This window comes from Gnatocerus cornutus, chromosome 9 (genome assembly GCF_029298725.1).
Source record: "Gnatocerus cornutus isolate USDA-ARS CGAHR chromosome 9, icGnaCorn1.1, whole genome shotgun sequence".
NCBI lineage: Eukaryota > Metazoa > Arthropoda > Insecta > Coleoptera > Tenebrionidae > Gnatocerus > Gnatocerus cornutus.
The window spans coordinates 1853856-1872711 of NC_142241.1; the positions used below are offsets into that span (position 1 = coordinate 1853856).

Below are 18856 nucleotides of genomic sequence, written 5' to 3' on the forward strand. Positions count from 1 at the left end.
CGAGATGTCAATAATTCTCAAATATAGTATACATGTTGGTATAGTTCGTACAGGGAGAGATTGAATGACAGAAAAGTCACTAAATTTACGCGCGAAATTTAAAATAACAAAATAAGCCCACTTACTGTCAACCCAGTTCACGTAGGAATTTAGTGTTTTTAGTGTATTTTGTAGCATAATTTGCTGCTAACCTATATGTCAACTGTCAAAATCTCTCAATCTCTCACCGGATATACTATAGTTTTTGTGGTTTTTGAAACAAAACTACAAACCCATTATTGCAAAGTTTATTGATTCAGTACAAAGTCATTGTTATGACTTGATATTTTCCATGTAATGTAAGTAATTGTCATAAAACTCATGTTTTATCGTATCCGTCCACTCCGCATGCCAGGAACTCTCCAACTGGTCTTGGATTCTAACTTTCGTCGGTTTGTGCACCTGATCCTCCAAATCAAACAGTTTCACTTGAATGTAAGTCTCATACAAATTCTGAAAGTATAAAGTGTCCAATTTCGGCATTTCTTCGATGAACGCGGACGTCTTTGACAACCACTGCATGGTCGACGCAGACCACCAATCCCAAGAAACCTTCTGGACGTTCTCTTCCTCCACGTCGCTCTTATTGCAGAAAGGTGTCAGGAAACTCTCAATGGAAGCCAAGAAGATGCTAGTTTTAACAACATCTAAAGTCGTCATTTCAGTTTTCTGTTTCGTGGCGAGATAAGGTGGGGTGAAGTTCGTCTTCTGCCTCATTTCCAGGCTCTTCTGTTGGAGGTAAGCGCCTGGAATGTGACTCACGATGAAGACTGAGCCGAACAAGGCGAGGACTGCCGCTGTGTACGACGCTACGAGGATGACGGACATTGACATGATGCTTTGGATCAAGTTTTGGATCTTGACGGTTGCTAGAAGAGTTGAGAGTTCGGTGTACGTGAAGAAGCCTCTGGTGGTTCCTTGTTTTCTGGCCACCGCTCTTTCTATGTCGTTTAGTTTCTTCCAAAAGGTTAATTCGTTGACGAAAACTTCCCATTCCTGCAAAAAACGAATGGAAAATAAGCGGAGGCGAAAGAGGGAAAACATGGACGGATAAAAAAACAACTGAAAAACAGAAACAAAACAAAAAAAAATTCTTATTTGAACTTCTTTTTGTAAAGTGTTTCCTTGAATTCTTGTTATGGATTCTATTTTTCTTGTTTGACAACAAAATAAGGACGAAAACCAAAGAAAATGTCGAAAACAGAATTTATACCTAATGTAGAGAAAGTCTATAGAAATTAAAATAAAATAAAATCGGCCTATTGTGTTGCAAAGGAAACTAAAGTAAATATAGAGAATCCAGGAGAAATCTAAACAGGACCTTGAGAAAATCTAGGGTGAATTTTAAGAAAACTCTTTTAAGAAAATTATTCAGTTTTAAAGAACGGAAAATAAGCTAAAGAGAATTTAGAAGACGCAATGCAGAAGAAGTAGAGAAAACCGAATGATGAAGATAATCTAGAGAGAATGTAGAAATCTTTATACATAGAAGGAAAATAGAATTTAAAGAAAGGATGTTGGGAGAATGAAAAATTAAAGAATATTGAATCGAAAAAAATAGGAGTAGTTTCTAGAATTTAAGTATTTAATGACATAAATCTTTAGAATAATCGAATTTAAAAAAGTCTAAAAAGCAAATAAATTCATAGAGAAAATAGTAGGAAAATTTGGAAAAGCTCAAAAGAATTCCATCGAAAACGAACAGAACTGAGGCAATCTAACCTTTTGGGTTAATCACGAGAAAAATTAAAAAAATTAAAAAAGAAAATTAGAATGTAGAGAAACTTAAAACGAGCTAAAATTAATCTAAGAAGAGCTAAAGGCTCTAAACAAAATCTAGAAGATCTAAAGAGAATCTAGTGAGAATCCAAATAGAATTTGGAGAATCAAGAGAAAATCTAAAATTAATCTAAAAATCTCCATAGGCTATCCAAAAAATTCGGAATATAATTTATAGAGAATATAATATAAGAAGATTTTGAGAAATTAAAGAAAATAGAGAGAAAATTTAGATAGGAAGAATACAAAACAATCTAAAGAAAAGTCATGGGAAACTCGAGAGAATCAAGAAAGAATCTGGAAAAAATGTGACAATGTGAGAAGTTTAAAGAAAAACTAAAAGGAATTCAATGAGAATTTATGCACACTCGTAAATTCTAACAGCTTTAAAGTGAACCTGAGACAAATATGTATAATCAATTTTATCAAGATTCAACGGCTAAATTGCAAGAAAACAGCAGAAATCTGCACGAAATCATCAAATTTCTGTAAGAAATCCGCTTATTTCGATGCAAAACGACGATTTCTCGCTGATTTTCGCCGGTTTTTGCCTTGAATTCGCAAAGAAGAGCTCGAAATCTAGAAAACCATCAATTTTTATCAAGATTCAACGGCTTAATTGCAAGAAAACAGCAGAAATCTGCACGAAATCATCAAAATTCTTTAAGAAATCCGCTTATTTCGATGCAAAACGACGATTTCTCGCTGTTTTTTGCCCTGAATTCGCAAAGAAGAGCTTGAAATCTACAAAACCATCAATTTTTATCAAGATTCACCCACTGAATTGCAAGAAAACAGCAGTAATCTGCACGAAATCATCAAATTTCTTTAAGAAATCCGCTTATTTCGATGCAAAACGACGATTTCTCGCTGATTTTCGCCGGTTTTTGCCTTGAATTCGCAAAGAAGAGCTCGAAATCTAGAAAACTATCAATTTTTATCAAGATTTAACGGCTGAATTGTAAGAAAACAGCAGAAATCTGCACGAAATCATCAAAATTCTCAGAAAAATTCGCTTATTTCGATGCCAAACGACGATTTCTCGCTGATTTTCGCCGTTTTTTGCCTTGAATTCACAAAGAAGAGCTCGAAATCTACAAAACCATCAATTTTTACCAAGATTTAACGGCTGAATTGCAAGAAAACAGCAGAAATCTTGGGAAATTCGAGAGAATCAAGAAAGAATCTGGGGAAAATAAAAGAATATGAGAAGTTTAAAGAAAAACCAGCAGGAATTCAATGAGAATTTTTGCATACTCGTAAATTCTAACATCTTTAAAGTGAACCTGAGACAAATAATATGTATAAAGGCAATTTGTAAATTTAAGAAACTCTCTAAGGTAAATACAATGAGGGAAATCTAGATTATTTACTGGGAATTAGACAGAATCTAAATAAAAACTAGTAAAATTCAAATATCTAAAAAACAAAATATTAATTTAAATATCTTAGAGAATGAATGAATTTATCAGAACAAACTATAAAAATTAGTAGGAGTGGATAATAAGAATTCTAGAATGGGACATATAGACCAAAGGTGCAAAAAGAATCTGAGAAAATCCAAAGAGAAACGAATGATTCTGACCTGATTGAAAGAAAATCTAGAGACTCCAAGGAGAACTCAATGGAAGTTTACGGATAATCTAGAAAAAAAGTCGAAAACACCGAGAGAATTAAAGAAATTTGAAGAAAATATTGTTACGAGAAGATTCTGGAAGCTTCGAGCGCCAGCGCTGGAACGTTCCGCTCTGCTCTAGAGCGAGCGATTCGTGGAATAATTCTTATTCATACGCGGAACTCCCGAATATTCTCGCAGCGCTCCAGCATTAGGCTAGTGGTAGGGGAATATCTGTATATAGGGGAGTAGTGATAGGATTGTAGATAGTCTAGTATTTGGAAATCCTGAAAAGTGTTGTAATTGTGAAGTACGAGAGTGTTCATAGTGCACAATAAAATTGTTATTGTTACAAGCGAGACTTTTGATTTTTCGGCCAACGTGACAACTGGTGTCAGAAAGTGGGATCCCGTCCAGCATTGTGATCGAGAAAATTCTGGAATTTTCGATCGGAAAATTCGTGACATTACCGGACTGTGACATTGTTACTTGATTGTGGACAATTTTTATGCCTGTTCAAACCAGACAGCAAGCCGCAGAAATGGAGGCGCTGCAAGAATTGATGGCTTCGATGATGGCGAAAATGGACACACAACAAAAATTGATTACGAATTTAGAAGAAAAAAGACAAAGAGAAAAACTGGAAGAAGAAGAACGAAGACAAAATGAAAAACATGAAACAGAAGAAAGAAGACAAAGAGAGAAACTAGAAGAGGAAGAAAGAAGACAAAGAGAGAAACTAGAAGAGGAAGAAAGAAGACAAAGAGAAAAACTAGAAGAGGAAGAAAGAAGACAAAGAGAGAATGCAGAAATCTTGAACCAGCTTAAAGATATGGAACAAAACATGAACGTAACTATTATGGTTAAAGTCGACGAAATTCAAAAAGAGGTAACAGAGCGGTTAGGAGGCGTTGAGGGAGAACTACAAGGCGTCAAAGAGGAAGTGAAAGATTTGGAGCGATTCAAACAGCAGGTGGAAGACGAGTTACTGCGCTTAAGGCGTCAAGTTCCAAATAGGACCGGCCTGACCACAACGAAAGAAATGAAACCCCCGACTTACGATGGGTCGACTTCACTGGATAATTACAAGCTGCAATTCGAAGTGGCGGCCAAACAAAATGGATGGTCGGAAGAAGAAAAATCCTCATTTCTGATAGTTTCCTTGAGAGGGGCGGCTCTGGACTTGCTAGAGACAATTCCAGGTCGAGACAAAGAGCGGTACGACCAGCTGATGGCAGCGTTAGAGGCCAGATTTGGAAACCAACACCTGCAGCAAGTATACGTCTCAGAGCTCAAGACGCGGCGGCAGAGAACTGGAGAGTCTCTGCAGGAATTTGAGGCAAGCGTCAAGCGCCTTGTTTTGCTCGCCTACCCTTCGGCTCCGGCGAATTTTGTGGAACAACTAGCTGTGGATACGTTCCTGCAAGGGATTCGAGATCCAGAAATACAAAGAACGGTCCGACTGGGCAGCTATCACTCCGCAAAAGAAGCTCTGGTGCGCGCTCTAGAGGTGGAAGCCGTTTTCAAGAGCTCTGTGAACGTCCCCGATTACCGACGAATTCGAGGTGTGGGTATTGACGAAGAAGAGGCAACACCTACCGCTTTCGTCACGAAAGCCGAGCTAAACGACATCCTCAAGGAAAACAGGGAGCTACGGATGGCACTGAAGCAGCGAACTAGCCAGACCTGCTATCGTTGCGGAAAACCAGGCCATTTTAAACGTGACTGTAGGGTTGTTCTTAGGAACGACCAGAACGGTCCCCAGTCACGTCCTCAGCAGTCGGAAAACTAAAGCCCAGCAGTGTCAAGGGGCACACACTGGCTGGGGAGAGCACAAGCCCCAAAGTTATTTCCGTTATGCGTTTGAAGAGGAATTTTGAGAGTTTGATAATTGAAGGAAGTGTGAATGGGAGAAAAGTGAAGATGACGGTCGACACCGGAGCCATGGTTTCCCTTGTGAGAAAGGACATGTTGGACAACAGGACATCTCTGGAAACAACGAGTGCTATTTTAAAAACAGTCACGGGAGATGTCGCCACAGTAAGTGCCGAGGCAGAGGTCACGGTCCAGTTGGGGGGTATGAAGTTTCGGCATCGGGTGCTGGTGGCAGGAATTGAGGATGAGATGATCCTGGGAATGGATGTTATTGGACGACATGGGATTTCCTTTAATCACAACGAGAAGATCCTCAAGATTGGAACCGAAAGCTTTGTGTTATCGACCCCAGAAGTAAAAGAAGATGGAGTGAAAGCGTTCGCCTGTGAAAATACTTGTGTGGATGGGAACAGCGAGAAAGTGATAAGTGTGCGTTTAGGAAGTAACTTTGGGAGCTGCGTTGGAATGATTGAACCAACTAGAGACATGACAAAACCAATTCTTGTTGGAAAGACACTAGTAAAAGTGACGAAAGAAATACCTGTGCGGGTGGCGAATATCAACCCTACTCCAGTCACGATCAAGAAGGGCGAACTAGTTGCTGTGTGTGTTCCGATCTCCAGAATAAGTGACGCACAGCCATCAAAGAAAAACGTGAAGACCGTGAAAAAGTTAAAGCTGGAGGTAGACACGAGTGACCTTTCTGAAGAAGAGGCTCTTAAAGCGCAGGCTTTCATCAAGAAGAATAAGGACGTGTTCGCCGTTGAGAATGAACCATTAGGAAGAACGAACATCGTTCAACACAGAATCAATACGGGCGACCATCAACCCATCAGACAGGCACCGAGAAGGTTACCGTGGGCGAAGCAAGAGCAGGCCGAACAGTTGGTAAAATCCATGCAAGAAGAAGGGATTATTGAAGAATCCAACAGTCCTTGGTCTTCGCCGGTTGTGCTCGTAACCAAGAAAGACGGTAGTACAAGATTCTGTGTGGATTACCGAAAACTCAACGATGTTACCAAGAAAGACAGTTTTCCATTACCCCGGATTGACGACACTCTCACAACTCTGTCAGGGTCGACGTGGTTCTCAACCTTAGACCTGAAGAGTGGATATTGGCAAGTGGGACTTCATCCCGAAGACAAGGAAAAGACAGCGTTCTCCACGGGAAGTGGCCTGTACCACTTTACGGTTATGCCTTTTGGGCTTTGCAACGCACCCGCTACATTCGAAAGACTAATGGAATGTGTGTTGCGAGGATTGACGTGGACAACTTGTCTGGTTTATTTAGACGACGTTATGGTCATGGGTAAAAACTTCGATGAACACCTGAAGAACCTTCAAGAAGTGGTAGACCGGTTTAGGGGTGCCAATTTAAAACTTAATCCGAAAAAGTGCCATCTATTTCGGAAGAAAGTGGAGTTTCTGGGGCATACGGTGTCATCTGAAGGAATCAAGACCTGCGAAGATAAGATTCAGGCGATTAAGGAATGGCCCAGACCCAAGGACAAGCACGATGTGAGAAGTTTTATTGGACTTTGCACGTATTATCGGCGGTTTGTAGAAGGTTTCGCCAACATTGCTGCACCTCTGCACAAACTAACGGAAGCAAAGGCATCATTCAACTGGACATCAGACTGCGAAAGCAGTTTCAAGCGGCTGAAGTTAGCTTTGTGCACTAGCCCGATTTTGAGCTACCCCAGGACTCATGGAAAGTTCGTCTTGGACACAGATGCCAGTAACATCGGCATTGGAGCGGTGTTATCGCAGGTGCAGGATGGAGAAGAGAGAGTGATCGAGTATTACAGCAAAGTGTTGAGCAAGCAAGAGAGAAATTACTGCGCTACAAGAAAGGAATTGCTGGCCGTTGTAAAATCCGTAGAGCATTTCCACAAATACTTGTTTGGCCACGAGTTCTTGATAAGGACTGATCATGCTGCCCTCACGTGGTTACTACAGATTAAAGACGCCGAAGGACAAGTGGCTAGGTGGATTGAGCGGCTGCAGCAATACCACTTCAAAATCAAACATCGACCAGGAAAGCAACACAATAACGCTGACGCTCTCTCTAGAAGACCTTGCAAGGATTGCAAGCAGTGCGCGAAGATTGAAGGGCCATTGCCGATAAACAGGATGGTTATCGGTTGTGATGATGACTGGACTACGGAGAATCTTCGGAAGGATCAACAGGCGGACCAGGAAATTGGGCCACTGCTGGAGTGGAAGGAAGCGGATAATGGAAGGCCGCGTTGGGAAGATGTCTCGGAAAAGAGTCCAGGGTTGAAGGCGATGTGGGCGCAGTGGGACTCACTGCGAGTAGAAAATGGGGTACTGAAAAGGGCTTGGGAAAGCGCAGACGGGAAGGAAGTAACCTCCCAGTTACTAGTGCCCAAGAATAGAGTTCCCCAAGTACTCAAGGAGGTCCATGACGGAACATCAGGCGCTCACTTCGGAGTGAACAAAACCTTAAGTAAGATTAGGCAGCGGTATTACTGGGTTGGCTGCCGGGAAGATGTCGAACGATGGTGTAGGAGATGTTCAGTTTGTGGGGCGAGCAAGGGACCTCGAACGCGAACTAAAGGAGGCATGAAACAATACAACGTGGGAGCCCCGTTCGAGAGAATCGCTCTAGATGTGGCCGGGCCATTTCCAAAAACTGATGACGGCAACAAGTACATCTTGGTTGTGCAGGATTATTTCAGTAAATGGCCGGAAGCGTATGCCCTTCCCAACCAAGAAGCCACTACAGTAGCTCGAGTCCTAGTGGATAATTTCTTCAGCAGGTTTGGAGTTCCACTCGAAATGCATTCCGATCAAGGAAGGAATTTTGAGTCTGGCGTTTTTCAAGAGATGTGTAAGCTGCTGGGAATTAGGAAGACTCGAACCACACCCTTGCACCCGCAATCCGACGGCATGGTCGAGAGATTCAATCAGACGATGGAGGAACATCTGTCCAAGGTAGTGGAAGAGCACCAGAGGGATTGGGATCGTCGACTGCCCTTGTTTATGATGGCCTACAGAGCTGCCATTCATGAAACCACGGGAGAAACACCAGCGAAGATTGTGTTTGGAAGAGAGCTGCGTCTCCCTTGTGATCTTCTGCTTGGTTCGCCTGGGGCGGAGCGAAGGGAAGTACCGGAATTCGTCGACAACCTGAGGGAGACCCTACTGGATACACACCACCTTGTGAGGCAGAGGATCAAAATGGCTAGTGACAGAATGCGGTCCCGATATAATGTGACGGCTAATCATGAAGGATTCAACGAAGGAGACTTGGTGTGGTTATTCAACCCTCGACGAAAGAAGGGCCTATCTCCGAAGTTGACACCTACATGGGAGGGACCGTATAAGGTGATCAAGCGGATCAACGACGTGGTGTATCGGATCCAACGCAGCGCCCGTTCAAAGATGAAAGTGGTTCATCTAAATAGACTTTGTAAATATCACGGAGAATCAGGTGTTTGGTCTGATCGGGACGATCAGAACTAAGAGGGGGGCAGTGTTACGAGAAGATTCTGGAAGCTTCGAGCGCCAGCGCTGGAACGTTCCGCTCTGCTCTAGAGCGAGCGATTCGTGGAATAATTCTTATTCATACGCGGAACTCCCGAATATTCTCGCAGCGCTCCAGCATTAGGCTAGTGGTAGGGGAATATCTGTATATAGGGGAGTAGTGATAGGATTGTAGATAGTCTAGTATTTGGAAATCCTGAAAAGTGTTGTAATTGTGAAGTACGAGAGTGTTCATAGTGCACAATAAAATTGTTATTGTTACAAGCGAGACTTTTGATTTTTCGGCCAACGTGACAATATCATGAAAAATCTAAAGTTTAAGAAGAAATTCTAAGAAGAAGCTAAAAAGAATTTAGAGTATTTAAAAATCTAGTACAATTCCAGAAACTCTAGGACCCACAGGAGTTTTCGCTAGGAGCAGTAATTCCAAAGATATATGAGAAAAAGTGTTATCTAGAGAAAAAAATAAAAACAGTCGAAAGAGAATCTTAAAAAAAATACCAAAGAAAAGTGTGAACAGAGGAATACATAGACAGAATCTAAGAGAATTCAAATAGAATTTGAACACAATCGAGACAAAAAAGAAGAATCTACAAAAAATACTCCTAGACGAGAATTTAAACAGGACCTGCGCTCAATCTAGAGAAAATGACGAAAATTCAAAACGGAGTTTAGGTAGGATTTTAGACTGCATTTATAGAAACTAGAGAGAACACAAAACAAAAATATGTAACTACTCTAAAATGAAACTAAGGAGAAATGAAAAGAAATTTATGCCCAATATATCGTGTTATTCATTAAATTTCCACTCTAAGCATACGTATGCGTATGTCGAATCTTTGCTCGTTTTTTTCTAAAATATTAAGATTTGGTACGTCAATTTTTTTTCTGAAAACCAACAGCGTAATTTTATTGAACACACGATAGAGAAAAAAATATTATACAGAATGATTCTTTTCAATATGAATCCGAGACGGCGTTGAAAATTTTGGGTACTTCATTTTTTACACCACACGATTTTGCCTAACCTAAAAAAACGTCATGAATGTACATAGTAGTTGTAATACGTTAAAGCAAGAATGAAAATTATATTTGACAAATGACATCCGTGATATTTATCAAGATATGTAACTAGTATTCGTAATAGTTACAATGGAGGCAATGATTTATCATGTAGCAACATTTCTCCATTAAACAAAATTCGTTTTAATTTTTTGTTTTGTTAACTTTTAAATCTGTGTCGCTCAAGCAAATTTATTTAAATTTTCTCTAAATAGGCTCAACTTGCATGCATTTCAAAAACCCCCTGTGTGGTCTAGACGAAATTTTGAAAAACGAAAAATTTAAAAAGAAAGAAAGAAAAATCCAAAGAGAATCGAGTCAGAATTTGAGGATAAGCCCAGAAGAAATAAAATTAAAAATAAAAAATCTGAAGAGTATGTTCAGAAAATCTAGGCTGAATAATCTTTAGGAAATGCATGTCAAGGATCCAAAAATAACAAAAGGAAATCATAAAAAAAAGTAAATTACCAAGAGAAGACAGATGAAAGGAAGAAGAACAAGGAGGAGGGAAAGAACAACCAAGGAACATAAAAACTTACAATCGCTTTGAGAAAGTCCTTCTCCAGTTGAACCAACTGCTTGACCGTCATGCCCCCCGACAATGCCCATTCATCAATAAAAACTTCATCAGTCTCACCATCATCATAGAGGAACTTGCAAGAAACCATCTGAAAGAAAAGCATTTTAGTTCATTCTACTAGTCCTCATCGGAACTAGAAAATTACCAAAGACACCAAGAACAAATCAGAAGAAGCAGTCCTCTCCAAGTATTCAGGACATGTCCTTTTCAACCTTTCCAGATACAAAATCGCAATAACCAAAGAGCATGGAGACACACAAGCATTTCTCGATATATTCGCAGCATCATCACAATGGAGCCTGTCCAAAGAACGCCCCTTTTGCGCTTCAGAAAACAACTCCGCAGCTAATTCTACAAGCAATCAAAAATTTATGAGTAGGCTGGGCAAAATGACGTATGTCGAAAAACGAAACAGATTTGACATTTCAAGCCCAATTCGTGCAATTTTATGGGGGAATTTTCAATAAACTGAATCTGAGTGTTCCGTTTCCTTTTGATTTCCCCTTTTCTTAAAGGTTTTCATGCAAAATTTGAAACTGCATGTCTTAAAACGGATCACTCAGACATGACTTCTATCTCTGTCTTTGTCTTTCATAGCCTACTCAGAAAACGTTTTTTGTGGATCACACTGTAAAACTGCCCACCTGTTACAGGTAAACTCAGGCCATCTGGGTGTGGAATTTTGCCATAATACAGAGTCTTGGTAATTCGGGAAATGTACTTCTGATGATCCACATTTCGCTGCAACAAAATTAGCACATAATTCTCAGGCGGCGGGGGTGCGCACACTTACTTTATCGCGGGTTTTTTTCGGTAATTTAGACATGTCGTCTAAACTAGACTACTCGCACTGGGAGATTTTGTGTGGAAAACACGACGGGCACTGTCAAAATGTCAGCGAGTCAAGATGTCAAATTGAAGGTCGTTACTGTCAACCAGTAAAACACAAACAAAAACGTAATTTTTCAAGCAAATTCTTTGTTTTTAGCAAAAGTACCACCTTTTAATTATTAATAAGTGATTCATGCTAAAAACTGAGTTTTTATTTATTGGATTTGGTGCTTTTATGCCGCCGAGGTTGGCACTCCGACTGTCAAATGGAGGGCGGGATGTAAAGTACGCAACCTCCCACTCTGGAGGATCAACAAACCATTTAAATACCATTGCAATCGTTGTTTTTACTATGGTGAGGTTGAAACCTTTTAATATGTATTATCTATACTGCCTTTGAGTAGTAATTGTTTATTTTAGGACACTTTTGGAGTAATTAGTGGTTCAAAAACGTCACTGAACATGAAAACAAAGCGGCAAAATAGTGTACGACAGGAATTCCAGAGCCATCCTTGATCCTAGAAACATTTATCGTGTATTTTTTTTTTAAATAAATAGCGTTTTTAATCTTGTAAAAACAAAAAGGTTTTTATGTGTTATTGTATTTCAGAATTAACAAACATTGCAATTTCAGACCCCAAGTTTTTAAATCTCAGATTTTTCTCAGAATCTTAGATTGAGGCGGACATTATTTGGACTTGTTCTGTTCAAAATTCAAATCTAAAATGAATTGCAAGTAAACCAAATATCTCAAACTTTCAAAACCTGTTTGGTGTAAATTTTTCCATCATTATAATTTGATTTTTCCCCTTCTTCATTCGTCAAAGACCGATGAGAAAATCGAATTCCTTTTGTGCCGCTCGCATTGTTCTGTGCTCTGTCACTTTGAACTCATGTCGATTATGTCACTTGTCGAACGTCAAAATCGCCAATAGGGAAAGAATTTAAACAACAAACAGAAAAATTAAGCAGAGGTTGAGTCAACTTTATCCCTTCAGCGATCTTAAATCAGTGTCTACTTCATTATTTTTGAAATTATTGTGAGGTTATGTAACCAACGTTTCAATCGTTATCTTCATAAAGCGGCAATTTTTAATTTGTACGGAAAATCATAGAGGACTAGATGTAAATCTTTATCAAACACGCTGTATTTTTTATTTTATACAAGGTGTTTATAAATGTTTCTAGCATCAATGGTGGCTATGCCGCTCATTACAAATGTGGGTTTCGATTTTTCAACTGACATGGAGTGCGGGCACTACTGCCTGTAAAGTATGCAACCTCCCACTCTGGAGGATCAACAAACCATTTAAATACCATTGAAATCGTTGTTTAGATGCAGTATTAAATTATTTTTGACTATGTTTTTACTATGGTGAGGTTGAAACTTTTCAACATGTATTGTCTATACTGCCTTTGAGTAGTAATTGTTTATTTTAGGACACTTTTGGCGTAATTAGTGGTCCAGAAAAGCATCAAGCGTGGCTATGAAATGTTTAGATTTTTCAACTGACATTTGTAGTTAACCTCATTCTTCCTGGTGCACCAGCGCGGGTTCAATGTCATATCTGCCGTCAAAAATAACTCTTCTCATAAAAATATTTTTTTTATTGTGAATACAAGGTGTTTATAAATGTTTCTAGCATCAAGGGTGGTTTTAAAATTCCTGTCCTGCACTATTTTGCCGCTTTGTTGTCATAGTGAATTTAAATATTTTGAATTTTTTTTATAATGTCACTTATGTCAGTTACGGTTTTGTCACCAAGTTTATGATTTTCAGGTTTAAAATCACAATTAGAACATTTTTTTTTTGTAAACTTACTTTGTTTTATGTTTGAGGTTAACTACAAATGTCAGTTGAAAAATCTAAACCCACATTTGTAAGGAGCGGCAAATTTCCTTATCACTTCATGGCCACCCTTGATGCTAGAAACATTTATAAACACCTTGTGCTAGGCTTTCATTCGATTTTTTTACATTTTCCAGATTCTTTTAGATTTTCCTCTCTAGGATCTCGTTGAGTTCTTTTTAGATTTTCCTTAGTTCTTTCAAAATCCTTCAGATTTTCTCTATTTTTTCTGTTTTCTTTGGTAGATTTTCTTTGACTTTCTACAAATTCTTTCGAATCTCATTGGATAATATAAATTTTATCTGGATTGCCTATAGTTTCACTTTAGATTCTTTTAGATTCTCTAAATTCTCTTGAACTAAATCTGGGACTTTTACATCGATTTTTTATTAATATCGACTTTACCAAAAAAAACATCGATTTTTAATACATATGTGAGACCATTTATAAACATTTATAAACACCTTGTACATGATTTTCGGTATAGTTAAAAAAGAAGTGTTAAATCATGCAAAACTGCAATGTTAATAAAACGCACTGTATTTAAATGATGATTTAACTCAACAATAAAAAGTATTCTCGACAAGATCAGAATGATTGTTCTATAGAAACAAGGAAGAATTATTATATCTTGTTTTTTACGACAGTTTAAACCCATAATAACTGAACTAAATACAAGGTGTTGATAAAAGTTTCTAGCATCAAGGGTGGCTCTGGAATTCCTGCCGTGCACTATTTTGCCGCTTTGTTTTCATAGCGAATATAACTATCTTGAAAATTATTTATAATAGAGTGCTGGCACTACCGCCTGTAAAGTATGCAACCTCCCACTCTGGAATTTTTCGTTTCAAAACTCCTTATTTGGTATAATTGAATTTAAAATTCGATTCTAAGCAATTTCTCTTAGAATAATACCTAACTTTTAGAGAAATTCCTAACGCGAAGTAAATTACAAGAAATTAGCTATATTTAAAAAATTCTAATATATTGATTTCGCCATATCTGCTGTTTTTAGTGTCGTCATGAATTTTGCAAAGTTGCAAGTTGCATATAAGTATCCCTCAAAAAGAACGATTTTATCAACATTTAACTTAATATGCCAAAAATTAATAGAGATACCAGCTTGTATTCTGGCTGGAATTAAACATTTACCATTCACTGATCAAAATTATCATTAAGGCAATACATTTTAAGAAGTTGCAACCCAAATTATTAAATACTGCATCTAAACCACTATTTCAATCGTATTTAAACGGACCGGCACAGTTTGTTGATCCTCCAGAGTGGGAGGTTGCCTACTGTATCTGTCATTCGTCACCCGTGTTTTAAGGTTATGTTGTCACGATGGAGCTTTGGAACGTTAAAAACCTCCAGCCGCCCCCGGTGATGAGCTGCATCGTCACCACAAAAGAAATAGGTACCGCCGCCCCCACTCTAATCACTCCTATAAATTCTCTTTTTAGACCTCCGCCTCTTGATCATCGTGTTAAAAGAAGGCGTCCAATTCTTCGAAAACGAGAACCACTTGTCCACCGAAGCCGCTCTCTTATCCCGATCTGTGTACCGCTTTAAGACAAAGTTTCGCTCCTCTAAAGACTTCAAATCCGTGGAGATTCTCAACAGAATTCTGCGCACTTATTTAGATATGCGGATTCCCGTGATGTTGAAGATTCTATTGGACTCAATCCCGCAGAATTACAAGATGAATAAAGTCTCGATTTTGACGAAGAACATGATGGATTATGTTCTAGTCAGGTTACAAGGGCTGGGGAAAATGTTGTGTAAGATGTTGGATATTTGTAAAATGGTGTCTCTATGGATGCAGCAGAGACTGAGACTGGGGCACTTCTGGAAGATAGCGTTGGTTATTTTTGCAACAACGTCCAGAATTTTCGTGGTTACTAAAAGTGTCTTGAAAAACACGTGTGATTTGTATGGAAAATTGTTACCATTTTCTTCTTGTTTGAACAATACAGGCGTGAAATGGTTGCCTGATGGTTACAATTTTCCCAGCCGTCTCGATGAGTGGCTCAACATCGATTGGATTGATTTAGAAAGTAACGTGATTGAGATTCTTGATGACGAACCAATTCTGTCTTATTTAAAACTCACTGATTCTGATGATGAGGTTGAGTTCTGTGATGAGTATATTTTGGTTAAAGATGAGACTATTATAGACTTGAGTCAAACCGCTGAGATTGATGTGGGTGAAGATATAAACGTACCCACTGTCAAGACACCAAGAAAAAAACGCAAAAACAGTGAAAATTGGATGAAGATAGGAAAGATGAAAAATAAACGAGCTAAACTTAATGGAAATGATTCGGTTATCTGTTTAGACAGTCCTAAGAAGCAAGGTGGTAAAAAAAAGAGGAAAAAGAAGAAACTGGCGCAATTGTAAAAGTTGTTTACTTTTTATTAAAAGTTAATTTGAGTTTGCGTTGTCGCAAGTCGCAAGTTTCCCGATTTTGCTAGGTTTTGTACTTATACAGGGTGGCCCATCTAAGACCTTCGGGCTCAATATCTTTGTTATTTATGAACGGATTAAATTAAATCTTAAGTAATTAAAATTTAAAATAAGACAAGTAAATTTAACATTTTTAAGACAAGCATGATGCTGGTAATGTCACATCATCCTTACCTACTCAAGAAATTATATTTTAAATTTTGGAAAAATCCGTTCATAAATAACAAAGATATTGAGCCCGAAAGTCTTAGGCCACCATTTTCTAAAATTGATTCCTTCATATTTTTCAAATCCCTAATATCCCTTAGATTCCTCAAACTGCTTAGATTCTTAGATTTCTTAAATCCTGTATTAGATCTCACAAACCACTTAGATAAATCATTTAAATATAAGAAAGATAAGAAATTTTTTAAATTTTGCATCAATTTTGCATAACAGTAGATGAACAAAATGTCATATTTGTTCATGTTATTGTTGTTTGTTGAAAATGAAATACAAGGTGTTTGTTACATAATGGACGTTTATTAGGTGTACAAAATTACAAAATTTTAGACCACGAATTGCGAATTTTAGAAATTTTCATTTTGACTAAAAAAACTGGAAAATCATTTTTTTTTTAAATTCTGTAAATTGAACAATTTTAACGGTAACGCTGTCAAATTTGGTACAATTGTTACTTTAGAGGCGTTTATTAAGTGTTCAAAATTAAAAAAAAATAGACCACGAATTGCAAATTTTAGAATTTTTTATTTCTAGACTAGAAAGAACACAATGATCACATTTTAAAACAATCTGTAAATTCAACAATTTTATCGGTAATGTTCTTAAATTTAGTGGACTTGTTACCTTAAAGGCGTTTCTTAAGTGTACGAAATTGCAGAATTTTATATCACAAATTACGAATTTTAGAATTTTTCATGTATAGGAAGGAGTCGAAATTTAATTTTTTCTAAAATCCTGCAAATTCGACAATTTTGATACTAATGCTGTCAAAGTTGGTAGACTTGTTACATAATGGACGTTTATTAGGTGCACAAAATTACAAAATTTTAGACCACAAATTGCGAATTTTATAAATTTTTATTTTAACTAGGAAGAATCCAAAATTCAATATATTTTTTAAATTCTGTAAATTGAACAATTTTATCGCTAAGGCTGCCACATTTGGTAAACTTGTTAATTTAGAGGCGTTTATTAAGTGTACAAAATTACAGAATTTTAGATCACGAATTGGGAATTTTAGATTTTTTTACATTTTTTTTAAAGATCCAGTAAATTCGACAATTTTAATACTAAAATTAACTTTGTTCAATAATTGAGGTTATCTACAAATGTCAGTTGAAAAATCTAAACTTTGATATTTCATAGCCACCCTTGATGCTAGAAACATTTATTTTTAAACACCATGTATACAGGGTGTTAGGTAACGTTACGGCCATAGATTAATGGGTAATTATGGGAAGCAAATTGTCTCGGAATCTGCAAATAATTTTATTTTTTTCGTTTTAGTTAAAAAGTTACAAGGCTTTAAAGTTGACCAATAGAATGGCTTCAAATAACTTTTCAATTTTACAGAAATCCAAGTCGCTTTCGGACCAAACGAATAATTTGTTACTTTCCCGTCACATTTGAAGTTTTAAATCAGTGGCGTCAATAAAAGGGAAAAACAATAACGCAATTGTATGCAAAAAACAGACAATAAAGCAACACTACAATGGATGTTCAAAATGGCCACCATCTTGTTGAACACATAATTGTAAACGACGCAGCAATGTTTCCAAAGCCTTCCAGCTCGTAAACGGTTCAAGAAAACTTGAAAAAAAAACTTCGAAACATTACTTTTCACGGCTGCCTCCATCACCCCTTTTTCTATGGCCGTAACGTTACCTAACACCCTGTATATATTATATAATGTTATATCTATATAAAATCTAAAATTAATCTGAAACATCAAGGGCCGGTTTACACAATAATTTAATTGAAATTAATTTAATCTCGCAATTCATTTGACGATTGCTGACATTTGATTGGAGGAAAAATAATCATAACTCACTTTAATATGATGTTAAGCATTTAATTGAAATTAAGGATTTAACTTCTGTAAACCGGCCGCTAGACTCTAAAGGCAATTCAAGAATTACCACAAATACAGAATTTCAGAAAAATGTATAGAAAATCAAAAATACAGAAAATTTAAAGAATGTTTAATTAGGAAGAATATAAAACATAAGAAAAATCTACAGAAAATTAGATAGAGTTTAGAGAAAGCAACGAAAATCTAGACCTAGGGAATAAAAAAAAAATCAAACTTATGCACAGTTTAGAAATTTCAAACATCCAAGGATTTGAGCTGAATTTTATGAATTTAAGGTAAATATTAAAAATCCTAGAAGAATTAAAAAGAGAATTTGAGAGAATCTTTATGTAGTCTAGTAAGATAAAAAATTGTAGAAAATTTCATTTTCGCATAACAAACTAAAATTAATCTAAAAAAAGCAGAGACTAAGGAAATTTTAAAGGAAAACAAGAAAAGTAGAAAATCCAAAAATATTCTAAAAAACTATATAGAAAAAATCTGTAGAATCCAACGAGAATCAGAAAAACTTCAAGAAAATCAAGAATAATCTATAAAATTCAGAATTTGCAGAACTAAGAATTCAATAGCATTCTAGATAATCTCTAATATTTCCAGGACGTCAGAGAAAAAATGTCAAAAATTTGTAATGCAGGGAAAAATTGCGGTGTTGGTGGTTTTTTAATAAAAAAACGGACTTTATAGCAGAGCTCATTACTATTGGTCCACTCATTAAAAACTTAAGTTGGCAACAGCCCCTAGGGATTTTCATCGGTAACAATTGGCAATAAGAGTGCTTGACCTTGACGCAACTGTGGCATGCGTATAGTTTATCCGTTGAGAGATTGGGAGATTTCGACAGTTGACATATTGGTTGGGAGCAAATTATGCCACAAAATACACTTAAAAACACTAAATTCCTACGCGAAATGGGTTGACAGGGTTGTCAGTAACCACGGTGAATCGAGTATACGGTGGCCGCATCTCTCTAGCCGAACAGAATGATGACGTCACAATCGCCCTGTAGACAGCGCTTGCATGAACATTTTACGATTATTCAATTAAATTTCGCAGAAATAATGTTTAAACTTTTATTAACATATCAGAAAATTATACAACGATTCTTTTCACTTTAGGGAAAAGCATTTTCTAACTATTTCTTAGCTATAATTTAG

At 37.2% G+C, this 18856-nt stretch overlaps 2 protein-coding genes across 2 annotated transcripts; one reads left to right on the plus strand and one right to left on the minus strand.

Annotated features, from left to right (window-relative positions):
- Positions 1-273: 273 nt before the first annotated feature.
- On the minus strand, positions 274-11520 carry LOC148167713 (protein CNPPD1). The gene is made up of 5 exons (XM_088045114.1): positions 11254-11520; positions 11105-11201; positions 10606-10811; positions 10420-10548; positions 274-1035 (listed from the first exon to the last, which is right to left on the minus strand). Exons 1-5 carry the CDS (start codon positions 11284-11286, stop codon positions 313-315), a joined length of 1188 nt encoding a protein of 395 aa, XP_087901240.1. The 5' UTR covers positions 11287-11520; the 3' UTR covers positions 274-312.
- Positions 11521-14408: 2888 nt separating this feature from the next.
- Positions 14409-15575, plus strand: LOC148167714 (nucleolus and neural progenitor protein). Its single transcript, XM_088045144.1, has 2 exons — positions 14409-14557; positions 14604-15575. Exons 1-2 carry the CDS (start codon positions 14485-14487, stop codon positions 15539-15541), a joined length of 1011 nt encoding a protein of 336 aa, XP_087901270.1. The 5' UTR covers positions 14409-14484; the 3' UTR covers positions 15542-15575.
- The last annotated feature ends 3281 nt before the right edge of the window (positions 15576-18856 follow it).